Source organism: Camellia sinensis, chromosome 4 (genome assembly GCF_055761805.1).
Source record: "Camellia sinensis isolate YWXY chromosome 4, ASM5576180v1, whole genome shotgun sequence".
Taxonomy (NCBI): domain Eukaryota; kingdom Viridiplantae; phylum Streptophyta; class Magnoliopsida; order Ericales; family Theaceae; genus Camellia; species Camellia sinensis.
This window is the reverse complement of record NC_138964.1, coordinates 201,178,332-201,202,744: the sequence shown is the minus strand read 5'-3', so window position 1 is coordinate 201,202,744 and position 24,413 is coordinate 201,178,332. Positions and strand designations below refer to the sequence as shown.

The following is a 24,413-nucleotide window of genomic DNA, read 5'->3' as shown; positions in this document are numbered from 1 at the left end:
TCAAACAGAAGCTTCGCAGAATTCATCCTGATTAGGCATTGAAAATTAAAGAAGAGGTTACCAAGGAAATCAATGCTGGTTTTTGCTCGTATCAGAATATCCTACTTGGTTAGCCAATATTATGTCAGTTCTGAAGAAAGATGGAAGAATCTGAGTTTGTGTTGATTTCTAGGATTTGAACAAGGCTAGTCTGAAGGATGATTTCCCATTGCCACATATTGACGAATTAGTAGACTTCACTGTAGGGTATGCCTTACTGTCATTCATGGATGATTTTTTTGGATATAACCAGATTCTTATGGCTCCAAAGGACAGAGAAAAGACTGTATTTACCATACCATAGGGGACATACTACTATAGAGTTATGCCATTCGGTTTAAAGAATGACGGGGCCACTTATCACAAAGCCGCTACTACTCTTTTGCATGATATGATCCACAAGGAAGTTAAGGTGTATGTAGACGACATGATTGTCAAGTCCAAGGATCGAGAAAGCCATTACACTGCATTAAAGAAATTCTTTGGGAGAATTAGGGAATACAGGCTAAGGCTAAATCCACAGAAATACACCTTTGGGATAACTGCGAGCAAGATGTTGGGATTGCTGATCACACAACGGGGACTCGAAGTTGATCCATCTAAAATTAAGGCCATCTTAAAAATGCCGCTACCAATAACTGAAAAGGAGGTGCAGGGTTTTTTGGGAAATGTGCAATTCATAACCACTGTTTGGTCTCCTAAAGAAAGGGAAGAAGTTTCAATGGAATAATTGATGTCAGTTTGCGTTCGAGCAAGTCAAGCAGTATTTCCGGAATCCACCTGTGTTATCATCGCCTGAACTAGGGAAACCGCTGATCCTGTACTTATCAGTGACCGAATCAACTATAGGATGTATGCTTGCACAAGAGTCAGATGAGAAAGTAGAGAAGACCATCTACTACTTAAGTAAAAAGATGCTTGAATATGAAACCTGCTACGCTCCTTTGGAAAAAGCTTGCTTAGCTTTGGGCCACCAGGAAGTTGAGACACTACTTGTTAGCTCAATCGGTAATTCTGGTTTCAAGATTAGACCCAATCAAATATCTCTTTGAGAAACCAGCACTTACCGGTAGGCTAGCTCGTTGGTTGCTTTTGCTTTCCGAATTTGACCTTAAGTATGTCACTTGCAAATCTGTCAAAGGAAGGGCTGTAACAGAATTTTTGGCTGATCACCTAATTGAAGGAGGAGAAGACGTGGAGTATTTATTCCCAGATGAAGAGGTCATGCAGATGGAAGAAGACACCTGGAAGTTGTACTTTGATGAAGCGTCCAATCAATTTGGCTATGGGATAGGCGTGTTGCTCATAGTGCCGGATGATTCCCATATTCCCTTAGCTTTCAAACTCCAATTCAGGGTATCCAACAACCAAGCAGAGTATGAGGCGTGCGTTGCCGGATTAGAAGCAGCCCTGGAACTAGGGGCAATAAGGTTGGATATGATTGGGGGCTCGAACTTGGTTGTCTCTCAAGCCAACGGAGATTGGAAAGTTAAAGAGGAAAAAATGAAAGTCTACCATCAGACCTTGGACATGTTGATCCCGAGGTTCAAAAAACTAACTTTTACACACCTGGTAAGAGATAACAACTGATTTGCTGATGCATTGGCAACCCTGGCATCAATGATAGATATACCGGTCGGGATCAAGATGTGTCTGATCCTTATAAAACAAAGGTACGCCCCTGCGTATGAAATGATAGCCGCAACGGAAGAAGTTCAAGATAAAAGTCGTTGGTACTTTGATCTTTGGAATTTTCTGGAAAGTGGTATATACCCACAAGAGGCAAACACTAAAGACAAAAAGGGGATACGATGTCTGGCCACTCAGTTCGTCATTTGTGGAGATAAGCTATACAAAAGAGGGCATCTAGGAATGCACAAGCTGTGTGTAGAGGAACAAGAGGCAAAGCGTATCATGGAAGCCATCCATGGAGGAGAGTGCGGAGCCCATATGAACGGTATAATGCTAGCCAAAAAAATCCTTAGACAAGGATACTACTGGTTAACCATGGACAGTGATTGTACCAACTTTGTTAGGCGATGCCACAAATGTCAAATCCATGCCAATCGCATGAACATCCTGCCATCAAAACTCTACAACATGACTTCGCCTTGGCCTTTCTCAGGCTGGGGCATAGATGTCATCGGGGCAGTCACACCGAAAGGTTCAAATGGGCATCAGTTCATCTTGGTTTACATTGACTATTTTACCAAGTGGGTTGAAGCACAGTTGTATTCAGTATTGAAAGCATTACATGTGGCCAAATTTATTAGGAACAACATTATCTGCAGATAAGGGGTGCCAAACGAATTAATTTCAGACAATGGCTCACATTTCAAAGGAGAAGTGACAGTTCTACGTGAGAAGTATAACGTGGCTTTTCACAGGTCATCAACCTATAGGCCACAAACCAATGGAGCCATTGAAGCTGCAAATAAGAACATCAAGAACATCCTGTGTAAGACGGTAGAAACTTATAGAGATTGGCCAGATAAGTTGCCTTTTGTACTTTGGGGATACAGGACATCAATCTGAACGTCTACAAGGGCAACCCCTTACTCTTTGGTAAATGGAATGGAGGCTGTTTTGCCGATTGAGTTGGAAGTGCCTTCATTAAGGATTATGGCTGAATGTTAGATAACAGAAGCTGATTGGCAACAGAATCGATTTGAGGTACTGATGCTATTTTATGAGCGAAGATTGAAGGCGTTATACCACGTTCAGGGGTATCAACGTAGGATTGCCAAAGTATTCAACAAAAAGGTTAGATCCAGGAATTTGAGGGAAGGGGATTTAGTGTTGAAAGACAACCGAGCTCTTATTCACGACCCTAAGGAAAAGTTTAGACCCAATTGGACGGGACCCTATATCATTAAATCAATCTGGTCAGGAGGAGCAGTCATTCTCATGGATTGGGATGGTTTAAGTTCTCACAACCAATCAACATGGACAAGTTGAAGAAGTACTACCTTTGAAAGGCTCACTGGGCCGAAAACCCAAAAGGGCAACCCAGGCAAAAGTTACAGCAAAAAATAAAATAAAAATGATGACAACAAAAAAAAAATGAAAAAATGAAAAGCTCGCAAGGTTGAAAACCCGAAGGGGTGGCTTCGGCAAAAGTTAGAGCATAAAAAGAAAGTGTCAATACCCGAGTGAACCTTAACCGGAACTACGTATGGCGTGATTCCTATCTTTGGGATACGTAGGCAGCTTCATTTTGAAGTTTGGCCTTAATAATTTTTTAACTCACTCATCTCGTCCATGTTTGATTGATGTATCTTTATTTGACTCAACTATCAATATTTGATTGATTTGTCCCCATTTGATTCAGTTGTCCTATTTCTCCTTCATGACGACTTCAGTGGAAAAATGAATTCAGTTGTACATCTCAAGGGTTGATTTCATGTTGATCGAGTAGTGGTCATTTGCGAAAATAGATTTTGAGGACTTTTTAATGAAGTTCATTGATTTTCTCAAAAATTATTTCGTTTTTGCAAAATTTAGACTATTCTTTGGACCAAAAAGAGAAAATCTTCAGTGCTCATAATTTGGCTCATATGATTTCAAGATTGAAAATGGAACAAGTGTGCTAATTTACCTCTCATGTTGATCAAAATCACTTTAGCAGAAAGGAAAAACAAAAAAGGGCAAAGTGATGAACTAGGGGCACAGTTGAGTCAAGTTTTCTGTCATTTACCCACACTGTCAAGTTCTCGTCACCTTAATCAAGCAATCGCCGGAAAATGCACAGTAGTTATCGCTGACGATGCTTTTCTGTCGGGCAGTTGACCGGTGTTGCTGTATTTTGCGTTCATTTTGCTTCGACAAGCACAATGGGGTGTGTTCGGGATGGTCTTTGCTTCATTTTTATTTCATTGAGTTGTGTTTTGTGTTTTGATTAGTGATAGGCTCAATATTCAGTTCAGAATTCATTAAAATGCAGCTATTTTCAAAGTTCAAAATTCAAAACAAAATGATTTTTATGTTTAGTGTTGTGCCATTCATGCCATCCGAATTTGCAAAATAAACTCGTTTTATTAAATGCCAAGGGTCAACCCCGATCAAACTTGTAAAAAAAGGAGTTGAAACTATAGGTGCCCACTCAAAAAAAAAAAAAAAAAAACGACAACAACAATAATAACAACAAAATAATAATAATAATAATAATAATAATAATAATAATAATAAGAGAGAGAGAGTAGCATTTTCTCAGTTTTTCGGCAGCAGCTCGGCGACGAAGATTACAACTGGCTTCATTTCCACATAGCTTCGTTGCCCGACTTTACCATCAGTTGCCTCGCTTTATCTTTACTCCTTCGAAGCTCTTGAAGACTCTGCCTCGGCCTTGGTAGAGCTTCCAAATGAGATTATTCCTCGCCGGCCATCAAATTAGTCATGCGAATGAACTCCGAATCAGGCCGTGGAGGTGGCCTGTCGTTTCAGTTCTTTGTTCTACTTTTTCAGTGCACTAATTTCTACTCGAGAGTCCTTGTACATATGTTGGAGCAGGGAGAGTTGTGCAGTTAATTGATGTACATCAAACATCCTGTTCTGCAGTCGACGAGACAAGTTGGAGACCGCAGTCACAGTCTCCACACATGACCTCAGCGTATACTAGTTTGCTTCGATGTCAGACTGTGCCGCCATTATTTGCTCAACTGACATCGTTGGAAAGCTGAAAACAGGGGAAGGAAGAGGAGCACGTGATTGAGATTCAGGGGAGTCGGAATCGTTCATTTCTATCATGGACTCGTTCAAGTCTGGGAAAAGAGTGAGAGAACCGTGTAAAGAGGCCATGACAGAGGAGAGTAATTCAAAAGAAAGAGGTTACAGAGGGGCGGCAGAGAAAGTTTGCAGGCTTTTGCTCTGCCTCTCTCCCGCAGGCCTCAACTTAAGAAGAGAGCGAAGAAGAAGAAGAAAAATAAGAAGACAAAGAGGAGAAAAATTGGGATAAGGCGTCGAAGAATTGGGGCAGCCTATCGATCAGGCGCCACGATTGTTGAAATCGCGCACCAGACACGACGCTCGAAGAAGATAAATGAAGAGAGAGTGAGACAAAAACAGGGAAGGAGAGAGAGATACGTATATGTATATGTATGTGTACGTGTATATGTGTGTGTATATATATTATGTACGTATATGTCTGTGTACATGTAAATATTATATATTTTTTCTGTATATGTATATGTGTGTATCTTTATATGTATATAGTTTGCCTGTGTGTATACGTATACGTATGTAATATGTATTTTGCATATCATCACATCCCACATTTGTTCCTTTCACGTGAAACTTGTTAGGATTTGATGTTTACTTGGTTAAAACATTCCCCATTTCCGTATGAGATACGGTTAGGTACGTCTGTTGGTTACACCATCTTTGTATCTTTTATGTGAAACGTGTTAGGATTTGATGTTTACCTGGTTGAAACCTTCCCCCTTTCCGTATGAGATATGGTTAGGTACGTCTGTTGGTTACATCACATTTGCACCTTTCACATGAAATGTGTTAGGATTTGATGTTTACCTAGTTGAAACCTTCCCCCTTTCCATATGAGATACGGTTAGGTACGTCTGTTGGTTACACCACCTTTGTTCCTTTCACATGAAATGTGTTAGGATTTGATGTTTACCTGGTTAAAATCTTCCCTCTTTTCGTATGAGATACGGTTAGGTACGCCTGTTGGTTACACCACCTTTGCACCTTTCACGTGAAACGTGTTAGGATTTGATGTTTACTTGGTTAAAACCTTTCCTCTTTCCGTATAAGATATGGTTAGGTACGTCTGTTGGTTATACCACCTTTGTTCCTTTCACATGAAACGTGCTAGGATTTGATGTTTACCTTCCTCCTCTCCATATGAAATACGGCTAGGAACATTTGTTGGTTACACCACTATACCTTATTCCGCGTGAAACGCATTTGGATTTCGAGTTCATTATTTTCTCTTCTCGTGTAAGACACGTTTGGATTTCGAGTTCACCTATCATTTGTGTTGTGGCATATTTGTATGTGATCTTGTGGCACATTTAATGCGATGCACCCCCTGTTATGTTTCATATCATTTGCACAAAGCTTGTCTCTTATGTTGTCATCTTCATATCTTTATCATCACTCCATGACATTGCATTGCATTGCATAATCATGAATTTTCAAACAACTGGTTTCGCGAAGTGTGTAAGTCCAACTTTCAAACTGCATTTTGAGCATGTCATTTTGCATGTTGCCCCTGAACTACGCAGGTTTGATTCCTTGCAAAGGGATACGTAGCCTTTTAAATAATGCACATTGTAAAAAGTTGTGACTTTTTATGATGAATGTAATAATTGTTTATGATGTGTGTTATGAAATTTTGTAGTAAAGTTATAATTAGTGAATTTATGATGTGCATTCTAAAGTCAAGAATGATAATGTTATGACACTTTAAGATTTTGTTATAACATTTTTCAGTAAAAAAAAGTTAGCACTTTTATAGTGAAAAAGTTATGATATTTTGAGTTTAAATTATTAAATTTTGTGAAAAGGTTATGAAAACCATACCATATACACCTTTTCTAGGATTTACAGGGTAACATCTCTCTTAAACAAAATTTAATCATATATAATGGATTATAAAATAGAGACGAGACTCTCTCCTTGTCTATATTTTATTCTGTCTTGTGATTTCATTTTATGCATCCAGCAAGGTTGTTTTAAGTGATGCTTACAAACGTTTTATAAGGTTTTGGCAAAGGTTATTTTTTTGACTTTTTGGTTAAAATTTATAAAAAAGTAAAATAGGCTAAAATAGTCAATAAAACAAAATATCACATCAAACCCATAATCATTTCATTTTTTCTCTCACGAACATCACATCCAATGCAAAAAAATCCAATAATCTTCCTTAACACAAAAATTTTAGCCTACTAAAATAGCTAAAAACTAAAATAACCTACTAAAATAATAATTTCCCAAACACCCATTATGTATTCTTTTACAAAAATGCTTGGTAGCCCGAAAAGAAGGTTGGCTCGAATGGGTGTTGGCCAAACGTCCACTTGAACAACAGGGTGAAAACTTGTTTACCGTGGTTGTCACCTTTGTCAACCGCAGCTGTCAGCCTTCTCGCTGGACGACCGACCGGACGACGAGCCGGACGTCTGCCTGGAAAACCGGTAAGATGAATTTCGAGCCAACCACTTTCTTGTTGATTCTTTTATTGTACAAAACTATTCACAAAGTAGTTGTTAGCTCACCCTATTTATTTCACTAATGTTTGAATACATTAACGTTGTGTTTGGTTAGAAGATTTGAGAAGATATTTGGAAAAGAAAAGAGAAAACATGTATGAAATCCCTTAACCAAACACAGCATAAGGTTTCATTTGATACAATAATTAATTTTTATAAGATTGGATGAATAAAATTATTGATAAGATTATGAAAATAAATTATATTCTAAAAATTAATGGAGACTTAATTTTTTTTTCCATCGTTAATATACATATATATATATATATATTTTAACAAAATGAAAGATTTAGGCTTTGTTTGGCAGCAGTCAATTTTAGTTAAAAAGTCAAAAAATTATTATAAATTGTTACATCACTCTCTTTATTTTTCTGCACATCTTTTCATAAAAAGTTAAAAAAATTACTAAAATAACTTATTCTCAAACGAGACTCAGATTATCGAAACGGAATCATGGTGAGCTAACTACATTGGTTCGACAATACTCGAGGCTTCGGTTGTCGTTTGACAATTGATTTTTTTAGTTAGTTTTTTAGTTATCTTAGCTTGTGACTAAAAGTTTTGTTTGGTTTGGCTTTTTTGACTTTTTGTGAAAGAAAAAAAGTGAAATGATTATGATTTAGGGCTTATTTGTCATCTCCTAAAAAAGTCAAAAAGTCATTATCCTATTTAAATCACATCATCTTATTTAAGTTATATCACCTCTTTACCACATCATTTCAAATCCAACCCATACTCAACTCATATTTCATAAAAAGTAAAAAAGTGCACTTATTTAGCTTTCGTTTGGCAATGACTTTTTTAGCCTAAGACTTTTTTATTCGTTTGGTATTCTTGATTGGTTTTTTTGGTTTTTTAGCTTTAGAATGGTGGATTTTTTTTTGTCCTTTTGTGATTTTTTAGCCTAACTCAAAAACCAAAAAACCCCTTAAAACATCCCAAACAACCCCTTAGATATGAATTTTTTTTCTTATTGGCTTATTTTCGAGAAGTAGGTTAAAAGCTAACTTTTAATTTTTTTTTAAAAAAACGTGTAAAAGTAAAGAAATGATATGACAAAAAAAAGTCAAAAAATAAAAAAAAATTAATTTTTAACCAGCTTGCCAATCTCTTTTATGCTTTTTTAGCTAAAAAGTCGATGCCAAACAAATTCAAACAAAAATGAAACTAAAATAATCGAGCCTGGCTGGGCTGGTCTCAACGCCAATTTTAAGCCCAGCCAATTTCACAAACAGGCCTAAAACCAGCCCACTCAAACCGTAATATGAATTAAATTTTCTTTCAAATTTGTTGGGCCATATCATTTTTTTCTTGTTGTTGAGTTGGGCTTGGATCATTTTGTGGGCTCAATAAATGCACCAGTCCTTTATTCAAAATAGCAGAAATACTCTCATAATAGGGTTGCCGTATTTTCAACTCTCTCTCGCGCTCTCACTCCTCTCCAAACTCCCTCACTGGCTCGAATTTCGCAGAAAAGAAACAATATGGGAATCACTTCAGTTCTCTGGCTGTTCTTCATCGTAGGTTCAATTTCTCTTTCATCCTCCGTTGTCTCCGCGAATGAACTCTCTCTAGGTGAAATCTCTGTCTCTCTCTCTCTCTCTCTCTCCAATTTTGTTAATCTTGAAATCCAGGGCTTGTTTGAATTGTATGCCGGATTTCAGGATGTGTGCTTTGTTTGCTCAATGAGAAAAAACGTGGGAAAACGGAGGAAAATTTGAGTCTTTTATTCATTACTTGGTAATTAAGAAATCTACAAACAGTCACCTAAGTTAGCCTCAAACAAATGTTTGCTTCTGGGAACCCGAAGTAGGGCTAATGACATTTGTTTGCTTTCTTCCTAGGAATTTGGAGAAGGAGAGCTAGAGAAATTTGTTTGCTTCATATATAGTATCAGTTTGATGGTATTATTTATTTGGTACTGTACAGATATAGTTATTGGGTTTCAGGTTTGAAGTTTGGGTTATGTTCTTTTGATACATGTTTGACCCGATAAAGTGGCGATTCTGGCTGGTTAAGTGGCAGTGTGTGGAGAATAGGTGGGAAAATTAATGGAAAATAACGCCTATGTAGAACAAAAAATCAAATTTTCTCCTATGTTCTGCTTTGTATTCTTGGGAGTCAGCCTGATCCAAGTCTTAATAGCTAGGAGATTGGAACTTGGTTAAACTATGATGGTGTGGTGTGAAAATTTTCTCATTACTGACTTTTGTGGTATCAAAATTTACCAAGCAAAGTGTCTTGTCAATTCAGTAATTTGCTCTTGTACTGCCATCCATTGTGAATTGGAATATTATATAGGTAGCATGTAACAAAAACTCATTAAAGTTGACATTCTAACTTGACTATCAATGTAGGGGGTTGACTTTTACAACTGCAAAATGAGGGATCAATGTGTGATATGGGTTGCAAGGGCGCAAAGTATATTAAACCCATAAATAAATAAGTAAATCTAAGAAAGCATGTACAAAATCATCACGATCCTTAATGTCATTAGTACAATGTTTGTCTAGGAACAAGTTTCTCCAAAATACAGCCATAGCATTCACATTCATCAGGGACAGCAAATCACATCTTAAAAGTTAAAACAGTGCAAAAGTAAACTCCTATTTGTCCCAGTATAGTGCTTAATGTAATTTCAAAATTATTAAAAAAAATATTATTTTGGGTAACACTCACCTATGGAAACAAACCTCAACATTCGGTAGACGGGCACTTGAACTTACAATAGAAACATTCACTTTTACTGAATGTGCAAACTTTCTAAGATTTTTAAGTCTTGACAAACCATGGATTAAAACTCTTTCACGTAGCACAATAGCACCATGCTTGGAACCAAGAGATTTTTCCACTAGCAACCTTGGAGATATCTGCAATGTGGTAGGCTGAGCAACATCTGCAAAAAAGAGAAGGCAAGGCTAGAGAATTATTGAACAAGGAAATTTTTTAAACTGATTAGCGAAACTAGGATAACACACCTACATAACTTAAGGCTAATCGGTTTAAAAAATTTCCTTGTTCAATAATTCTCTAGCCTTGCCTTCTCTGTTTTGCAGATGTTGCTCAGCCTACCACATTGCAGATATCTCCAAGGTTGCTAGTGGAAAAATCTCTTGGTTCCAAGCATGGTGCTATTGTGCTACGTGAAAGAGTTTTAATCCATGGTTTGTCAAGACTTAAAAATCTTAGAAAGTTTGCACATTCAGTAAAAGTGAATGTTTCTATTGTAAGTTCAAGTGCCCGTCTACTGAATGTTGAGGTTTGTTTCCATAGGTGAGTGTTACCCAAAATAATATTTTTTTAATAATTTTGAAATTACATTAAGCATTATACCGGGACAAATAAGAGTTTATTTTTGCACTGTTTTAACTTTTAAGATGTGATTTGCTGTCCCTGATGAATGTGAATGCTATGGCTGTATTTTGGAGAAACTTGTTCCTAGACAAACATTGTACTAATGACATTAAGGATCGTGATGATTTTGTACATGCTTTCTTAGATTTACTTATTTATTTATGGGTTTAATATACTTTGCGCCCTTGCAACCCATATCACACATTGATCCCTCATTTTGCAGTTGTAAAAGTCAACCCCCTACATTGATAGTCAAGTTAGAATGTCAACTTTAATGAGTTTTTGTTACATGCTACCCATGTGGCAATTGCAAAATGTGCCACAGAAGTGCCACATGGGGATTTTGTTGCCAGCCCAAGTAAGGGCGCTTCATAGTAGGTTGGGATTGCAACTGGAGTCCATTAATTGGTCAAATGTGGAAAATCTAGGACTGTTTATCTATGTTCTAGCAAGAAGCACATTGAAGAAATTACTTCTTTTCATGCAAATAGCAATAATTTGTTAATTTACCGTAACCTGGTTACAAGAAGGTTTTTTGTGCTAAATATAGAGATAACTAGCACAATGGGTAACCCTGTGGTTGGGCACTTCAACCGCCACTCATCAAGTTGGGGCTTCAACCCCGACAACACCTCCCCCTCCCCAGAGGTTGTAGGCTATATATCTGAGGTTCTTGGATGTACCCAAAAAAAAACAAAAAAAGAGGTTGAGAGATAACAGAAATGATTCCAACTCCCTTTATGTCTGCAGTGAGATTTATTAATGCTCTGCTCCTATGTTAATTGCAAACATCTGTGAGCATTCCCTAATGTTGTGAGAAAGAAAAATATCATACTAATGTCGTGTTTGAAAAATTATAAGCTCTCTTACAATAGAGCTGTCCAGTTAGGGATGACAGCTTAAGAAATTAGGAATGTTTCGGAGTACATTTCAAACCATATGGTGCAATTTCTAAGTCACTATTTTTCCCATTAATCCTGTGATGTATACTTTGCAAGAACATCTCTCTCGGGATAGGGATGTGCCCTCAAGGGCAGTGGGAGAAACTTGTTGAGGGTTCTTGGGTTCGTTCCATGTCACCTTTTGACCACAAGCTCTTAGATGTACGGATGGTTGGTTCTTCCTTAGAAATCCTTCAGGTGTCCCTCACAGAAGGTGAAGTCCATATGGATTAATGAGTGAACACTATTCCCTTGTTTTCTAACATTTTGCAACTCAGTTATCTTATTTTTTGATTTTATCTGCAGAATTTTTCTCATATCGCGTTATATTTTTGGTCTTGGGGATCATTAACATGACATTGGCCTCTTCTCTGAGCAAATCTTTAGTCTTCTACTACAGCAGTGCGATGGCTGTTGGGATCATCCTTGTGATATCGGTGATCCTTTTTCAGGTTGATCACTTTTTTTCTTCTCTTTTCTTTTTTCTTTTTTTCAAATTTCTATTCATTTATATTATGATTTTCATCGCTATTTCGTAGTCATATTCCCTAACAGTCCATCATCTATTTAAATTCATGGGAATTTTAATCACCTCTCTTGAGACTTCAGAAAACAGTAGGCATCTAGCCTTGCATTTTAGAAATTGCCCTGTTCTTTTATGCATCTTAAAATTATCAAATACCTCCATTAGTTTGCCTCCAATGGAAGTAGGCAATGATGCTTATGCCCTAATCTGCTAATCACTAATTTTGGTTAAAAAAACAATTTTATGAAATAACTTTGATACTCTTGTATTATGCCATTGCCAGATATGAAGGATCATAGAGAACAAAAAAGGAGATTAGGCGAAGTAAGCAAGGTTTTAAAATGATGTTATAATTGTCATTTTGTAGTCAAAAAGTCAATGAAGGGTAAAAGCATTGCATTGTATTAAGAAATTAGATACCTATTAGTTTTTGTACTGATAATCAAACATTGACTAAAAGGAGTGGGTGTGGGCGATGTGGTAATTTATAATAACCTTGGGAGTTCAGTCTTATGTAGAAACATCACTGGGGGTTGCAATTATTTCAAACTTACAGTGGGGGCAAATTTATTTACCATACAAAGAACTATCCTTAGTTGCTTATAAATTTCACTGGCAAGGTATGGCATCTTATGCTGTCGAAGTGACTTCGATATTCTCATGTACAGTGTTGAAATGACTTATTTTATTTTACGTTATTTTTATAATTCTGGCACCAATTTAACTCCGAATGAAGTTGTAACTTGCTGCATCAAGGCTCTGTTAATTTCTTTGCTAAGTAGTTTTTCATAATTCTGACTGCTATAGTATTAGTCACGCTCGTATTTCAATTCTTTATTTTTTTCCCTTATGTTTCTTTATTCTTTCTTTCTTATCCATGTTATGCATGGCTACTTATTCCCAACTCCGAACCATTAAAAAATCTCATAAAAGAACTCTTAAGCCTATACAAAGGAACTTCAAAATCATAAAAGATCTGTGTTCCCACCAAATTATTCACATAATGCATAAAGTAATCAAACACCACAGCTTCAGGACACACTCTATAAAGAGATCTTTGGCTTAATATGAGCATCATCACACTATAATTTATAAATCAATCTCTGCTTGTTAGCAGAGGTGTGGCCAAACATACAGAAAACTTAACATACAGGATTATACATGTCTTCGCTGATTCCCATCTCTGTAAGAACCGAACGCAATAATCTTGGCAAGTAGCGGATGAGAAAAGAACCCAACCCAACCTGAAAAAAAGGACAGTCAGACAAATCTCTCCAGCCTATCATACATTAATAAAGAAGGCAAACTGATGTAGGATGAATACCCACAATAGATGAGTACACAAAAATTGCAACTGAATTCTTTCGACTTGTTGGGAGAAGTTTCATCCCCTGTCAATAGAAGTTTCTCCCAACAAGTCGAAAGAATTCGATTGCAATTTTTATGTACTCATCTATTGTGGGTATTCATCCTACATCAGTTTGCCTTCTTTATTAATGTATGATAGGTTGGAGAGTTTGTTTGACTGTCCTTTTTTTCAGGTTGGGTTGGGTTCTTTCTCCTCCGCTACTTGCCAAGATTATTGCGTTCGGTTCTTACAGAGATGGGAATCAGCGAAGACATGTATAATCCTGTATGTTAAGTTTTCTGTATGTTTGGCTACACCTCTGCTAACAAGCAGAGATTGATTTATAAATTATAGTGTGATGATGCTCATATTAAGCCAAAGATCTCTTTATAGAGTGTGTCCTGAAGCTGTGGTGTTTGATTACTTTATGCATTATGTGAATAATTTGGGGGGAACATAGATCTTTTATGATTTTGAAGTTCCTTTGTATAGGCTTAAGAGTTCTTTTATGAGATTTTTTAATGGTTGGGAGTTGGGAATAAGTAGCCCCTCTTTCAACTTCAACCAATTATTAGATTTTGTAGACCTTTTTGATACACGAGGGAGTCTATAGGTCTTTTGCCTTGTGCTTTTATTTTGTATATGAGTGGCATTTCCTTGATGCTTTTTCTTCAATAAATATTATTTCGTGTAAAAGAAATGTCCTGACAGTGCCTACATTAGATATCTTTTCTTTGCAACATGCTTGACCAGCCTTCTTTACTGTCATCATGTGGAAGTCACCCGTGGTTCTGGGGAGCAATTCACCATGCTTAATATAATTCTCCAATGTTTTTATTTGTGTTTCTATTGTTTTCTTTTATTGACTATTTAGAATTGAACTTCTGCAATACTACAAATATGTGTCATAAATTGTTGAATATTAATTTTGCTGTGATATAGCTTTGTTTATGCCAAAAATAAGATATAAACCTTCATTTTCTTGACATTCTGGATGAATATTTCTAGAATTTTTCAAGGACCCATCATTTATAATTGTTCATATGGGCAACACTACCCTAAAAACTTGAAAGAATTTGGAGATTTTCTGTATTTATTTAAATGCTTAGTATTCCTTTAGATTTCCTACCTCCTTCAAATATTTTGTTTTCTCTATCCAGCTTTCTAAATTTTTCCTTTTTTTTTTTATTCACGCAAAAAAAGGTTGTACTACTTGTTACTGCTTTATGCATATCTGGTATCATGGACAATTTTCTGCACTTATCAAGTAAGTTATATTCCAAGAACTCTAGTACTAACTGATGCAGTGCTTGTATACTGCAGCTGGCAATATTTCTGTTGGTTTTTCTTGTCCTAGCAGGAGCTTGGTTGGGTTTCTGGGTCGTTCACAAACTTGTCTTGACAGAGGATGGATTGATTGACATAGGCGTATCCAAATTTGTTGCATGGTCCATCCGGATTATTGCTTCTGTTATGATTCTTCAGGTTCCATCTCTCTCATAATTTTTACGTGTCCTTTTTCCAATTTTGGAAGTTTGTTTGGTCTTGTTCCATCCATCAGAATAAACATCTTTTATTTGTTCCCCTTCAAATGGCCTGGATAATCTCATTTTCTGTATGAAAGACCGCAATTTTGATAGGTTTGTTTTCCTTTCTAGAGTTCCGTGGACCCTTTACTGGCAGCAGAGGCATTGTTGTGTGGAGTAGTGGTTAGGAGAATTACCAGATCAAGATTTATACGTCACTTGTACAAGTAAGTCTCCTTACAGAGCGGAATTGTCCCATCCAATCATCCATTACCAAATTTGCTCCTAGCTCCTGAATAAAGTACTATAGATATATTAATGTTATTACTTGGGGGGTTAAATAAAGGCTTCATTAAACTAGAAGAGAGCTATAGTTTACCTAGGTTCTTCAAAATAAATCAAATGTGCGTCAGACACCTGACAGTTGGATGTGTGTCTCATACTATTAATCAGACATTTTTTATATATTTGTATTTGACACTATTACATGTATATATTATTGTATAATTGTTATAAAAAGAGTAAAAGGCATTCTCGACAAAACATGTTACATATAATTCCAACTACACCTCTACTTGACACCTGTATCCGAGTCCATATAAGGCCCAGTGGGCATCGGCCTCAATTTGATCTAGAATACATAGAAGAGCAGTAACGGACTAATCTCTACAATAGGGTTGTCATGGTTGTGAGAGAAGAAGAAATTTTGGATTACTGTGTGTAGGAATTTATGCAGAACAATCAAGCACAGTCACAGATATCAGATTCCAGGTTCATCGCCTTCGAAAGATTCTTATGATGAATATGTACACAATATTTGGAAGCCCAACAACTCTGGCTTCCTGAAGCCAAGATCCAGACACTTCACAAAGGTTCCTTCCAATAGTCCCATCCAAGGTACGCTTCTTGTCTGTGATTCGTCTTCTGAGTTCAAGAATTTGTTTGGCTTACTTTCACATTTGCTATGAATCCCTCAGGCCTAATCAGGACACCACCAAGTCAACTGTCAGATTCAGAGACTCACTATTCTAGCTTCCATATGACCCCTGAACGAAGAAAATTCTCAAAGGATGAATGGGAAAAATTCACCAAGGACTCCACCAAGAAAGCACTTGAGGAACTTGTTTCGTCTCCTGATTTCAGTAAGTGGGCTGTTATTAATGCTGAAAGAATAACCTTGAGTCCTAAAAAAGACACTCCTGATCAGCCTTTTAAGCGGATTCCTTGGTTTTGAGCATTTAACGCGGTTTTATCTAATTCAACAGTTTTTCACGGTTTAGATCAGCTTTTGAAATATTGCTCAACGCAGATCATGTGTGGGAATGAGAATGGATGGATTGTTGTAAAATAGTTAGCACCGGCAAGGGACATGATTAGCGTCATTTAACCCCTTAAAAACTTGGATTTATTTTAGAAGGTCGACCATTTTAGTAACTTAGAAGGCATATGTAATGTACAAGTACATCGATAACCATTTGATTGAGGTTTTAGGATTGTATGTTTTCTACTTGTGTCATGTGGCTGGCTATACGGGCCTAGAAAAATTGTTCATTATTATTGTCTCGATTTGAAATATGTAGACAAGATTTATTCCGTATGTGACTTGCAAAATACTAATTTTAAATCTAAACCATACATTTTATTTTTGTGGTAAAATTCTGATCAAGTTTTCTTGGTACCTAGAATTAATAGTGGCTGATATGTGTTGATAAGTAATTAAGCTATGGTGCTTGAAAAGTTTCGAAAAATTGCCACATCAGCTTATGGGAATTTCATATTACTGAAGAATATGAACTATTTAAGAATTAAAACGGTAAGTGGGTTCTAAATAGTTAAAATTGTATTACTTTTTTCCATAAAGAATTTTAAATAAATCAAATAGTTGAATAATGTTGACATGTGAATTTTATTCCCAATAATATTATTCTTGATACTGAATTTCCATTCTTTCTCGCTAATTGGACAACTCGATGCGGGTATGGTTTATAGAGGTAGTTTGATGCAGGTTATTTGAGTTGTTTAATTTGCACTAGTGTACAATTAAAATAAAACAAGGTTGTTTCTAACAAGCCTCTTATTGAATTCAAAAAAAAAAATAAAATAAATAAATAAATAAATAAATTAATAGAATACTATACGTATTTTATTAAATTTAAAATAACTTTGTTGAATTTGATATTTATTTATTTATTTTAATTAAAGCACTTTTTAACGTTTGCACCTATTTTCAAAATAATTCTTAGTTCAATTCCGATACTCAACAATGTCTCAATCATACTGGTTAACATTTACCTTAAAACTATGCTTTGCATTTAATTTCAAATGGAATAATTAGTCATCAAAAGAAATGGGAAGGTTACCCAAATCATTTACATATTACATAATAACCCCAACTTTATTGGCTTTTATTTTATTTCTTAAATTTTTTTTTATGGTAAACAAGTGGCATTAATTTTATGTACACATAGACAACATTTTGTTTTGTTTTTTGTTGTTTCTTTTTTATAATATAAATGTCATAAAAGTGACCTTATAATTTATGTAAATTATATAAATCAATAAAATGCCACCAAACGGTTGTTTAATCAATTTTACATCATGATTCTAAAGCATGTAAGATAGGTAGACTCTGTATTTTGCCTAATCACTTTATCTAGCATTTATTCTAACAACATTCTATCTTTTTAGTAGCATGTCATGTAAGCACTTTGATATGACATTTGCACAACAACAACATTTATTTATTTTTTTTAAATGAGTAACTTTGAATAAAACTTGAGGGGCCATTGTAAAAATTTCTAATCACCTAAGACTGTCAATCTCCATTTATAAAATATATAAAATAAACAAAGATTAATGGGTTGGAACATATTAGAAACAGAGATGGAGCAAGCAACACACAATGGCAAGGAGACATTTTTACTTAGCATTAGACATTAACTACATATATAGTGTTGAAATAAAAACACCCAAATTATCACTTCCGATAGAAAGTCTATTTCCTAGCAAAAATGCTTAATATGTCTTTTTTATTTATTTATTCAAATGAAATGAGAACAAAGTTTCGAGTTTTAGTAGAAACAAACAAGTAAACAGGGGGAATCAGACCCTCCTTAAGCTAGCAAAAGCCATGTCTGCAATTAGAAAGGAAAAGATAGAGCTTGATGGGTCATCTAAGAAAACCAGGTGCTCTATTTGGTTGACTCCAATGTTGGCAAGTGCATCTGCACATTGGTTTGCTTCTCTTGGAATATATTGAATGCTGCAGTTGCATCTTCTCAGCATAAAATTTGCATCTTCAATTAGTGCTTTGTATGGGGATGAACTTTCAGCTCCATCTTGGATTCGCTTCTGAGAGGGTAATTTATAAATAAATTGGGCCGAGCTAAGTAACAGGCTTCTTTGGAAGTTGGGCCGCACGGCGGACCGAGGTAGGAGCTGCTGTAGCTCGGTCTATAAACTAATGAGCTTGGGCTAGGTGAAGTTCGTGCCGAGCTATGGGCCGAAGTGTTTGTGCTTTACAAATTGGACCTGGCCTTGTTAGCTCGGTCGGATATTGCGGCAGATAGCTCAGTCTAAACAGAACCAAGGTATAAGCAAACAAGGGTTGAGCTAGGTGTTGCATATAAAGGCAGCGGATTTAGTATGACAAAGGGCTAGTGTTAGCTCGGTTATATAGCTATTCAACCGTGGTAAAACCATCTCACTTGGTTTAAGTAGTGAGGAGGGTGTTGAAAGATAAGCATTATCTTTCAAGAGTGTGATTCCTAGGAGAACTCTGCATGGAGAAATAAGAGTCCTACTAGGATTGTGCTAGGCAAAAACTATAAAAGCTCACAACAGAACCTATGCACAGGTATCACAACTTTGATTCTCGAATACACAGAGCTTTTGTCTATTTGTCTATTTTGCTGACTTAGGCATCGGAGAGGTATCCGGCACACACCCGCCGACTAGCTCACGTTTGTGTTTTAAGGGAGTAAAGCGACGACGTTTGGAGGAGTGCAGACTTGGTCAACAGGATTATACAAGAACATTATTCTGCGCTGGTACAATTGGTTCCGTTTGTGGGAAGACACAAAGAACAAAACCTTTTGATCGAGTTTTCCTCTTTAGTTGAAACCAATGGCGCACAATAAGGATTTGCCGCAATCTGCTATCGACGGACAAACCCCAGAGGAGGGTGGGAGGTACGAAGGTTTACCTTCTATCTCACCCATGGCGGATTTAGAACCCCAGCGATAGAACCCCCAGAGGGATGCAAGGGGAAGACAGGGCAGCAGCCCCCGTCGCTCTCAAAGTCCTGAAAGACAGAGGCGGAGGTTGAACCCCCAAGTTTTGGAGGATCGCGTTAGGGAACAAGACGAGTTAATTAGGAAGATGGCAGCAGACATGGAGTCAATAGCAGAGAGTATGAGCCTTAGAACAGGCGACACTCAGTCGAGGACCTCCAGGACTCGTTACTCCAGGTTTGAGAGAACGAGAACTGAGAGGTTGTGTATTGAGGGAAGCACCTATCGGCCCTCGCACACGCACCAGACGACATCTAGGCAAATGGAGTTGCCTAGATCATCTGACTTGCGAATAGTACTTGACGAAAGGGCTCGATGGAAGGAAGACACCAGGGCTCGCGACCCACGCAGAGTCTCAACACTACATCGACTGGCCCCCAGAACACATGGGAGTGTCGAAGTAGGGATGCAAATGCCTCGCCTTCCTTACGAACCAGCGGATAAGGTATTAGCAAGGCTACAGAGCTCGCCGTTCGTTCCGGCAATAGAGAACGCACCACTACCTTCAGGCTTCCACCTTTCCAAATTTACTACTTATGAGGGGAAAACGGACCCCTACTCGCACTTTCGCCACTTTCGCCAGGTTATGGCAGTGTACCGGCGGAATGAGGCCTTGATGTGTATCCTGTTCCCATCCAACCTTGGCGACCTAGGTCTAACCTGGTTCGAAAGGCTACCAGAAGGCAGCATCGCCTCTTGGGCACAGTTGGCAGAGGCATTCGTGACTAGGTTCAGAACGAACACTAAGATACCAATGGAGATCGATCAGCTACTCTCTATTGACATGGGCGACAAGGAGACGTTGAGATCCTACAACAGTCGATATTGGGAGACTTTCAACCAGATAGGAGATTGCCCCACAAATCTCACCATCACGTAATACAAAAGGGGTCTACTAGTCGGAAACAAGTTGAGGGACTCAATTACTATGATGTCACCCCTCACGATGGAGGCCCTAATGGAGAGTGTACACCAATATATCCGCGTGGAGGAAGATAGCGCCTGGGCTAAAGCAAAATCTGGCTCAACAATAATGCCAGACAAAAAGACTGCAGCAAAAGTCAACATGGTAGAACAACCAAACAGGAATAGGCCAGGCAGACGAGCCAACATGGAGGACCTAGAAAAAAGGAGGTTAAGAGTTCGCACTGCCATCACCACCGTGTTCAATAAACCCATCTACCGAATTCTCAGCGAGATAAAAAATGAACCCTTCGTTCGGCGGCTAGCCAAGTTGGGAGTAGCACAAAAGGGTTACGATGAGAGGTCTCGCTGCACCTTCCATGACGAGAAGGGGCACCTAATTGAAAACTGCACACTCCTGAGGCAACATCTGGAAGAATTAGTAGCTGCTGGTCACCTAGACCAGTATATTGAGGGGGGAACACAGCCAGCCCCCCAGGACCTCAACGGGCCAAACGGGATGCCGGTGGACGGATCACCCCAAGGCGTAATCAATGTTATTCATGGCATCATAGAACCTGGGCGGGTATGTGAACTCAGGGGAATGACAAAGAAGGCAGAACACCTGAAGGAGGTACTAAGTGCACAACCCGCTATCAAAAAGGGCAAAACAGAGGCCACCAACGTCATATCCATCTCAGACAAAGATCTAGCAAGGCTACATTGCCCTCACAATGACGCACTGGTGGTTACTTTGCGCGTCAAGAATTATGATATCAAACGGATTCTGATTGACCAAGGAGGTTCATGCGAGATAATGTATTATGAAACCTTCAAATAGCTGAAGCTAGAGGACAAAGAGTTGGCCCCTGCAACATCCCCCCTAGTTGGCTTTAACTCAATGCCAGAATGGCCAGTAGGCAAGATAATCCTCCCAGTCAAAGCTGGGACCATGACTAAACAAGTGGAATTTTGGGTATTGAAGGTCCCTTTCACTTATAAAATAATCTTGGGAAGAACATGGATGCATGCCATGCGATCGGTAGCGTCAACCTACCATTAAGCACTATGGTTCCCCAACAAAGCCGGAGTAATTGAAGAGGTCTTGGGAGACCAAATCATGTCAAAACAGTGCTTCATCACAGTAAACGGCAGCCGGACTGCAAAAGGATATGTGTAGATGGTAGAAGAGCCAGAGAGCAATCAACTATTTGCGGATGTTGGCAAGGCAGCAGAACAGAAGGCAGTGGAGGACTTGGTTGAGGTAAGGGTGGATGAAAAGAACCAGAAAGGTTCTTTTTTCTAGGCTCGTCTTTGCCCAGCACTGAGAGAACTGAGTTAATGGAATTCTTAATCTCAAATATCAAAGTGTTTGCCTGGATGCCATATGACATGCCTGGCATAGACCCTAGCTTCATCTGCCACCAACTTAATGTCCACCTAAACGTCAGACCAATCATACAGCGCACTCGCAGATCAGCACTCCACCACGCGGAGATAGTGGCGGAGGAAGTGGGAAACCTGTTAGAGGTAGGAGCCATCAGAGAAGTACATTATCCCAGGTAGATATCCAATACTGTAGTAGTGCCAAAGAAGAATAAAAAATGGGGTGTTTGCGTGGACTACAAAACAGTCAGCAAGGCATGCCCAAAGGATAGCTTTCCTTTACCCAAGATAGACCAACTGGTAAACTTGACGACAGGGCACAATCGGCTTAGCTTCCTTGATGCATATAGAGGTTACCAGCAAATCGCTATGTATGAGCCAGACCAGGAGGTCACATCCTTTACAATGCCCAGAGGATTGTATTGTTACAAGGTCATGCCCTTTGGCCTAAAAAATGCAGGGGCCACATTCCAACAGATGGTCACCAAAATGTTTGAACCATTGTTAGGCAAAACAATGGAGGCTTACATAGATGACATGGTGGTCAAAAGCAAGGATGAGAAAGACCATCTCAAGGACCTAGACGAAATGTTCCAAATCCTAAAGAAGAACAAATTGTGTCTAAATGCATCTAAATGTGCGTTCGGCGTAGGATCAGGCAAATTCCTAGGCTTCCTGGTGACCAACCGAGGTATAGAAGCAGACCCCTCTCAAATCAAGGAAATCCAGAATCTAGAGAGGCCCAACACAGTAAAAGAGGTACAGTATCTCACTGGCCTAGCTGCCGCACTCAACCGGTTCATAAGTCGGTCATCAGACAGATGTCGACCATTCTTCCAAGCGTTGAAGGCCAAATTTGAGTGGGATAAAGAATGCGATCGTGCCCTAGAAAGCTTGAAAGACTACATGACTTCTCCTCCATTGCTAGTAACCCCAGTACCTGGAGAAGAACTCTTTTTGTACTTGGCAGTTTCACAACATGTGGTCAGCGCAGCGTTGGTCAGAGCGGAAGGGATCCAACACCTGCCTATCTTTTATGTCAACAAGACCTTGCTGGGGGCAGAAACTAGGTACCTACCATTGGAAAAGCTGGCCTTAGCCTTGATGATGGCCTCAAGGAAGTTATCACATTACTTCTACGCCCACACCATAATCGTCCTGATAGCTTTTCCCTTAAAAGCCTTGTTTGAGAAGGCGGACTTTTCTGGACGAATCTTGAAATGGGCGGTGGAATTGGGACAGTTCGACATCAAGTTTCAACCCAGAACCACAATAAAAGCCCAAGTTCTGACAGACTTTGTGGCTAAGTTCACCCCAGGAAGCCATCACATCTGCCCCGTTGACTTAACTGATACAACCGAAAAGGGGATAAAAAGTGTCGCAGGAATTGCGCAGCCCTTCAAACAAGACGCCCAGCTACATCCCAAGTCATACCGGATTGAAGAAAGGAAGGAAGAGGTAAACCATGCTATACCCAGCAAAGACTCATCAACAAGTAAAAACTTGGTACAGTCAGAGAGTGAAGAGTAAACACCAACAGTAGGTATGGACTTGGAAGAAAACATTAGCAACGTTCATGACCCCAAGACATCATCCGACCCCTCCACTTGTTGGAAGCTATTCATTGGAGAGATGTGGAAGCTCTTCATGGATGGAGCATCCAATAGGCATGGTGCAGGGCTTGGCATAGTTCTCATCTCACCAAATGGCCTGATAGTGGAACAAGCTGTCAACCTTGGCTTCCCAGCATCAAACAATGAAGCAGAGTACAAAGCACTTCTAGCAGGCCTAAAATCAGCACTCTTCATGAAGGCAACCGAGCTAATGGTTTACAGTGACTCCTAGCTGGTAGTAAACCAGATTTCAGGCGATTACGAGGCAAAAGATGAGAGGATGGCTAAGTACCAAGAGTTAGTCAGAAAGGAGATCATGAAGTTCGAAGTAGTGCGAATAGAGCAGATCGGCCGAGACGAAAACAATAGAGCAGACGAACTGACAGGTTTTACCTCCATGGCAGATACATCTATCCCACATCCATTACTGATTGACTTCTTACCCATACCAAGCATTGAAGAACCCGAAGTAACAGAGGTATGCTGTGCCGAACTAGGCCCTTCATGGATGGATCCCATTATTGCATTCTTAAAAAACGGCATCTTGCTTGAAGAAAAGTAAGAGGCCAACAAGATCAGAGCAAAGTCGTAGTGATTTTGGCTCTCCCTATCATTGGCGTTATACAAAAAATCCTTCATAGGATCTTACTTGAAATGTGTCAATCCTAGCAAGGTTGAGGCATTCTTGTTCGAGATATACGAAGGCGTATGTGGAAGCCACCAAGGGTATTGGTGGCCTTACATGCAAGCAGATTCAGAGAAGTATGTCAAGAAGTGCGAGAAATGTCAAAAGTTTGCACACCAAATACATCAACCAACCAGAAAGCTTCTACCATTAACTAGCCCATGGCCCTTTACAATGTGGGGCTTGGGCATAGTAGGATCACTTCTAACAGCACCTGGCAACAAAAAGTTCTTTCTCGCAGCAACAGATTACTTCACGAAGTGGGTAGAGGCTGAAGCACTCGCATCAATAAAGGAGAAAGATGTTAATAAATTCGTATGGCAGAATATCATAACCCGATACGGCATACCAAAGCTCTAATATCTGATAATGGCACACAGTTCGACAACAAGATCTTCAGGGGCTTCTACAAGGAATACAAGGTAGAATTCTACAACTCTACACCAGCATACCCTCAAGCAAATGGCTAGGCAGAAGCATAAAACAAAGTTGTCTTGGATGGTTTGAAGAAAAGGTTAGAAAGAGCAAAAGGCAAGTGGGCTGAGGAGCTTCCTCATGTTCTATGGGCTTA

At 38.6% G+C, this 24,413-nt stretch overlaps 2 protein-coding genes across 12 annotated transcripts; both read left to right on the top strand.

Moving 5' to 3' along the window:
• The first annotated feature begins 8,648 nt into the window (after positions 1–8,648).
• Positions 8,649–16,619, top strand: LOC114317053 (uncharacterized). 11 transcript variants are annotated; one of them, XM_082867337.1, is made up of 8 exons: positions 8,649–8,843; positions 10,325–10,541; positions 11,870–12,015; positions 14,641–14,704; positions 14,798–14,922; positions 15,096–15,190; positions 15,688–15,860; positions 15,941–16,619. In XM_082867337.1, the coding sequence occupies exons 2-8, from the start codon at positions 10,520–10,522 to the stop codon at positions 16,195–16,197; spliced, it is 882 nt and encodes a 293-aa protein (XP_082723463.1). In that variant the 5' UTR covers positions 8,649–8,843; positions 10,325–10,519; the 3' UTR covers positions 16,198–16,619. The 11 variants fall into 11 exon arrangements, with proteins under 11 accessions (XP_082723463.1, XP_082723465.1, XP_082723464.1 ...); XM_082867339.1 differs by lacking the exon at positions 14,641–14,704 and having other exon boundaries at positions 14,761–14,922; positions 15,700–15,860; XM_082867338.1 differs by lacking the exon at positions 14,641–14,704 and having other exon boundaries at positions 14,761–14,922.
• Positions 16,620–20,201: 3,582 nt separating this feature from the next.
• LOC145824378 (uncharacterized) lies at positions 20,202–20,999 on the top strand. Its single transcript, XM_082924020.1, has one exon. It carries the CDS (start codon positions 20,202–20,204, stop codon positions 20,997–20,999), a length of 798 nt encoding a protein of 265 aa, XP_082780146.1.
• Positions 21,000–24,413: the final 3,414 nt, after the last annotated feature.

Coding starts and splice junctions, on each gene's coding strand:
- LOC114317053 (XM_082867329.1), top strand. CDS start 11,642: ATGTGCCCTCAAGGGCAGTGGGAGAAACTTGTTGAGGGTTCTTGGGTT. Junction 11,778..11,869: donor TCAGGTGTCCCTCACAGAAG/GTGAAGTCCATA, acceptor TTTTATCTGCAG/AATTTTTCTCATATCGCGTT. Junction 14,923..15,095: donor CTTCTGTTATGATTCTTCAG/GTTCCATCTCTC, acceptor TTTCCTTTCTAG/AGTTCCGTGGACCCTTTACT.
- LOC145824378 (XM_082924020.1), top strand. CDS start 20,202: ATGGAGGCCCTAATGGAGAGTGTACACCAATATATCCGCGTGGAGGAA.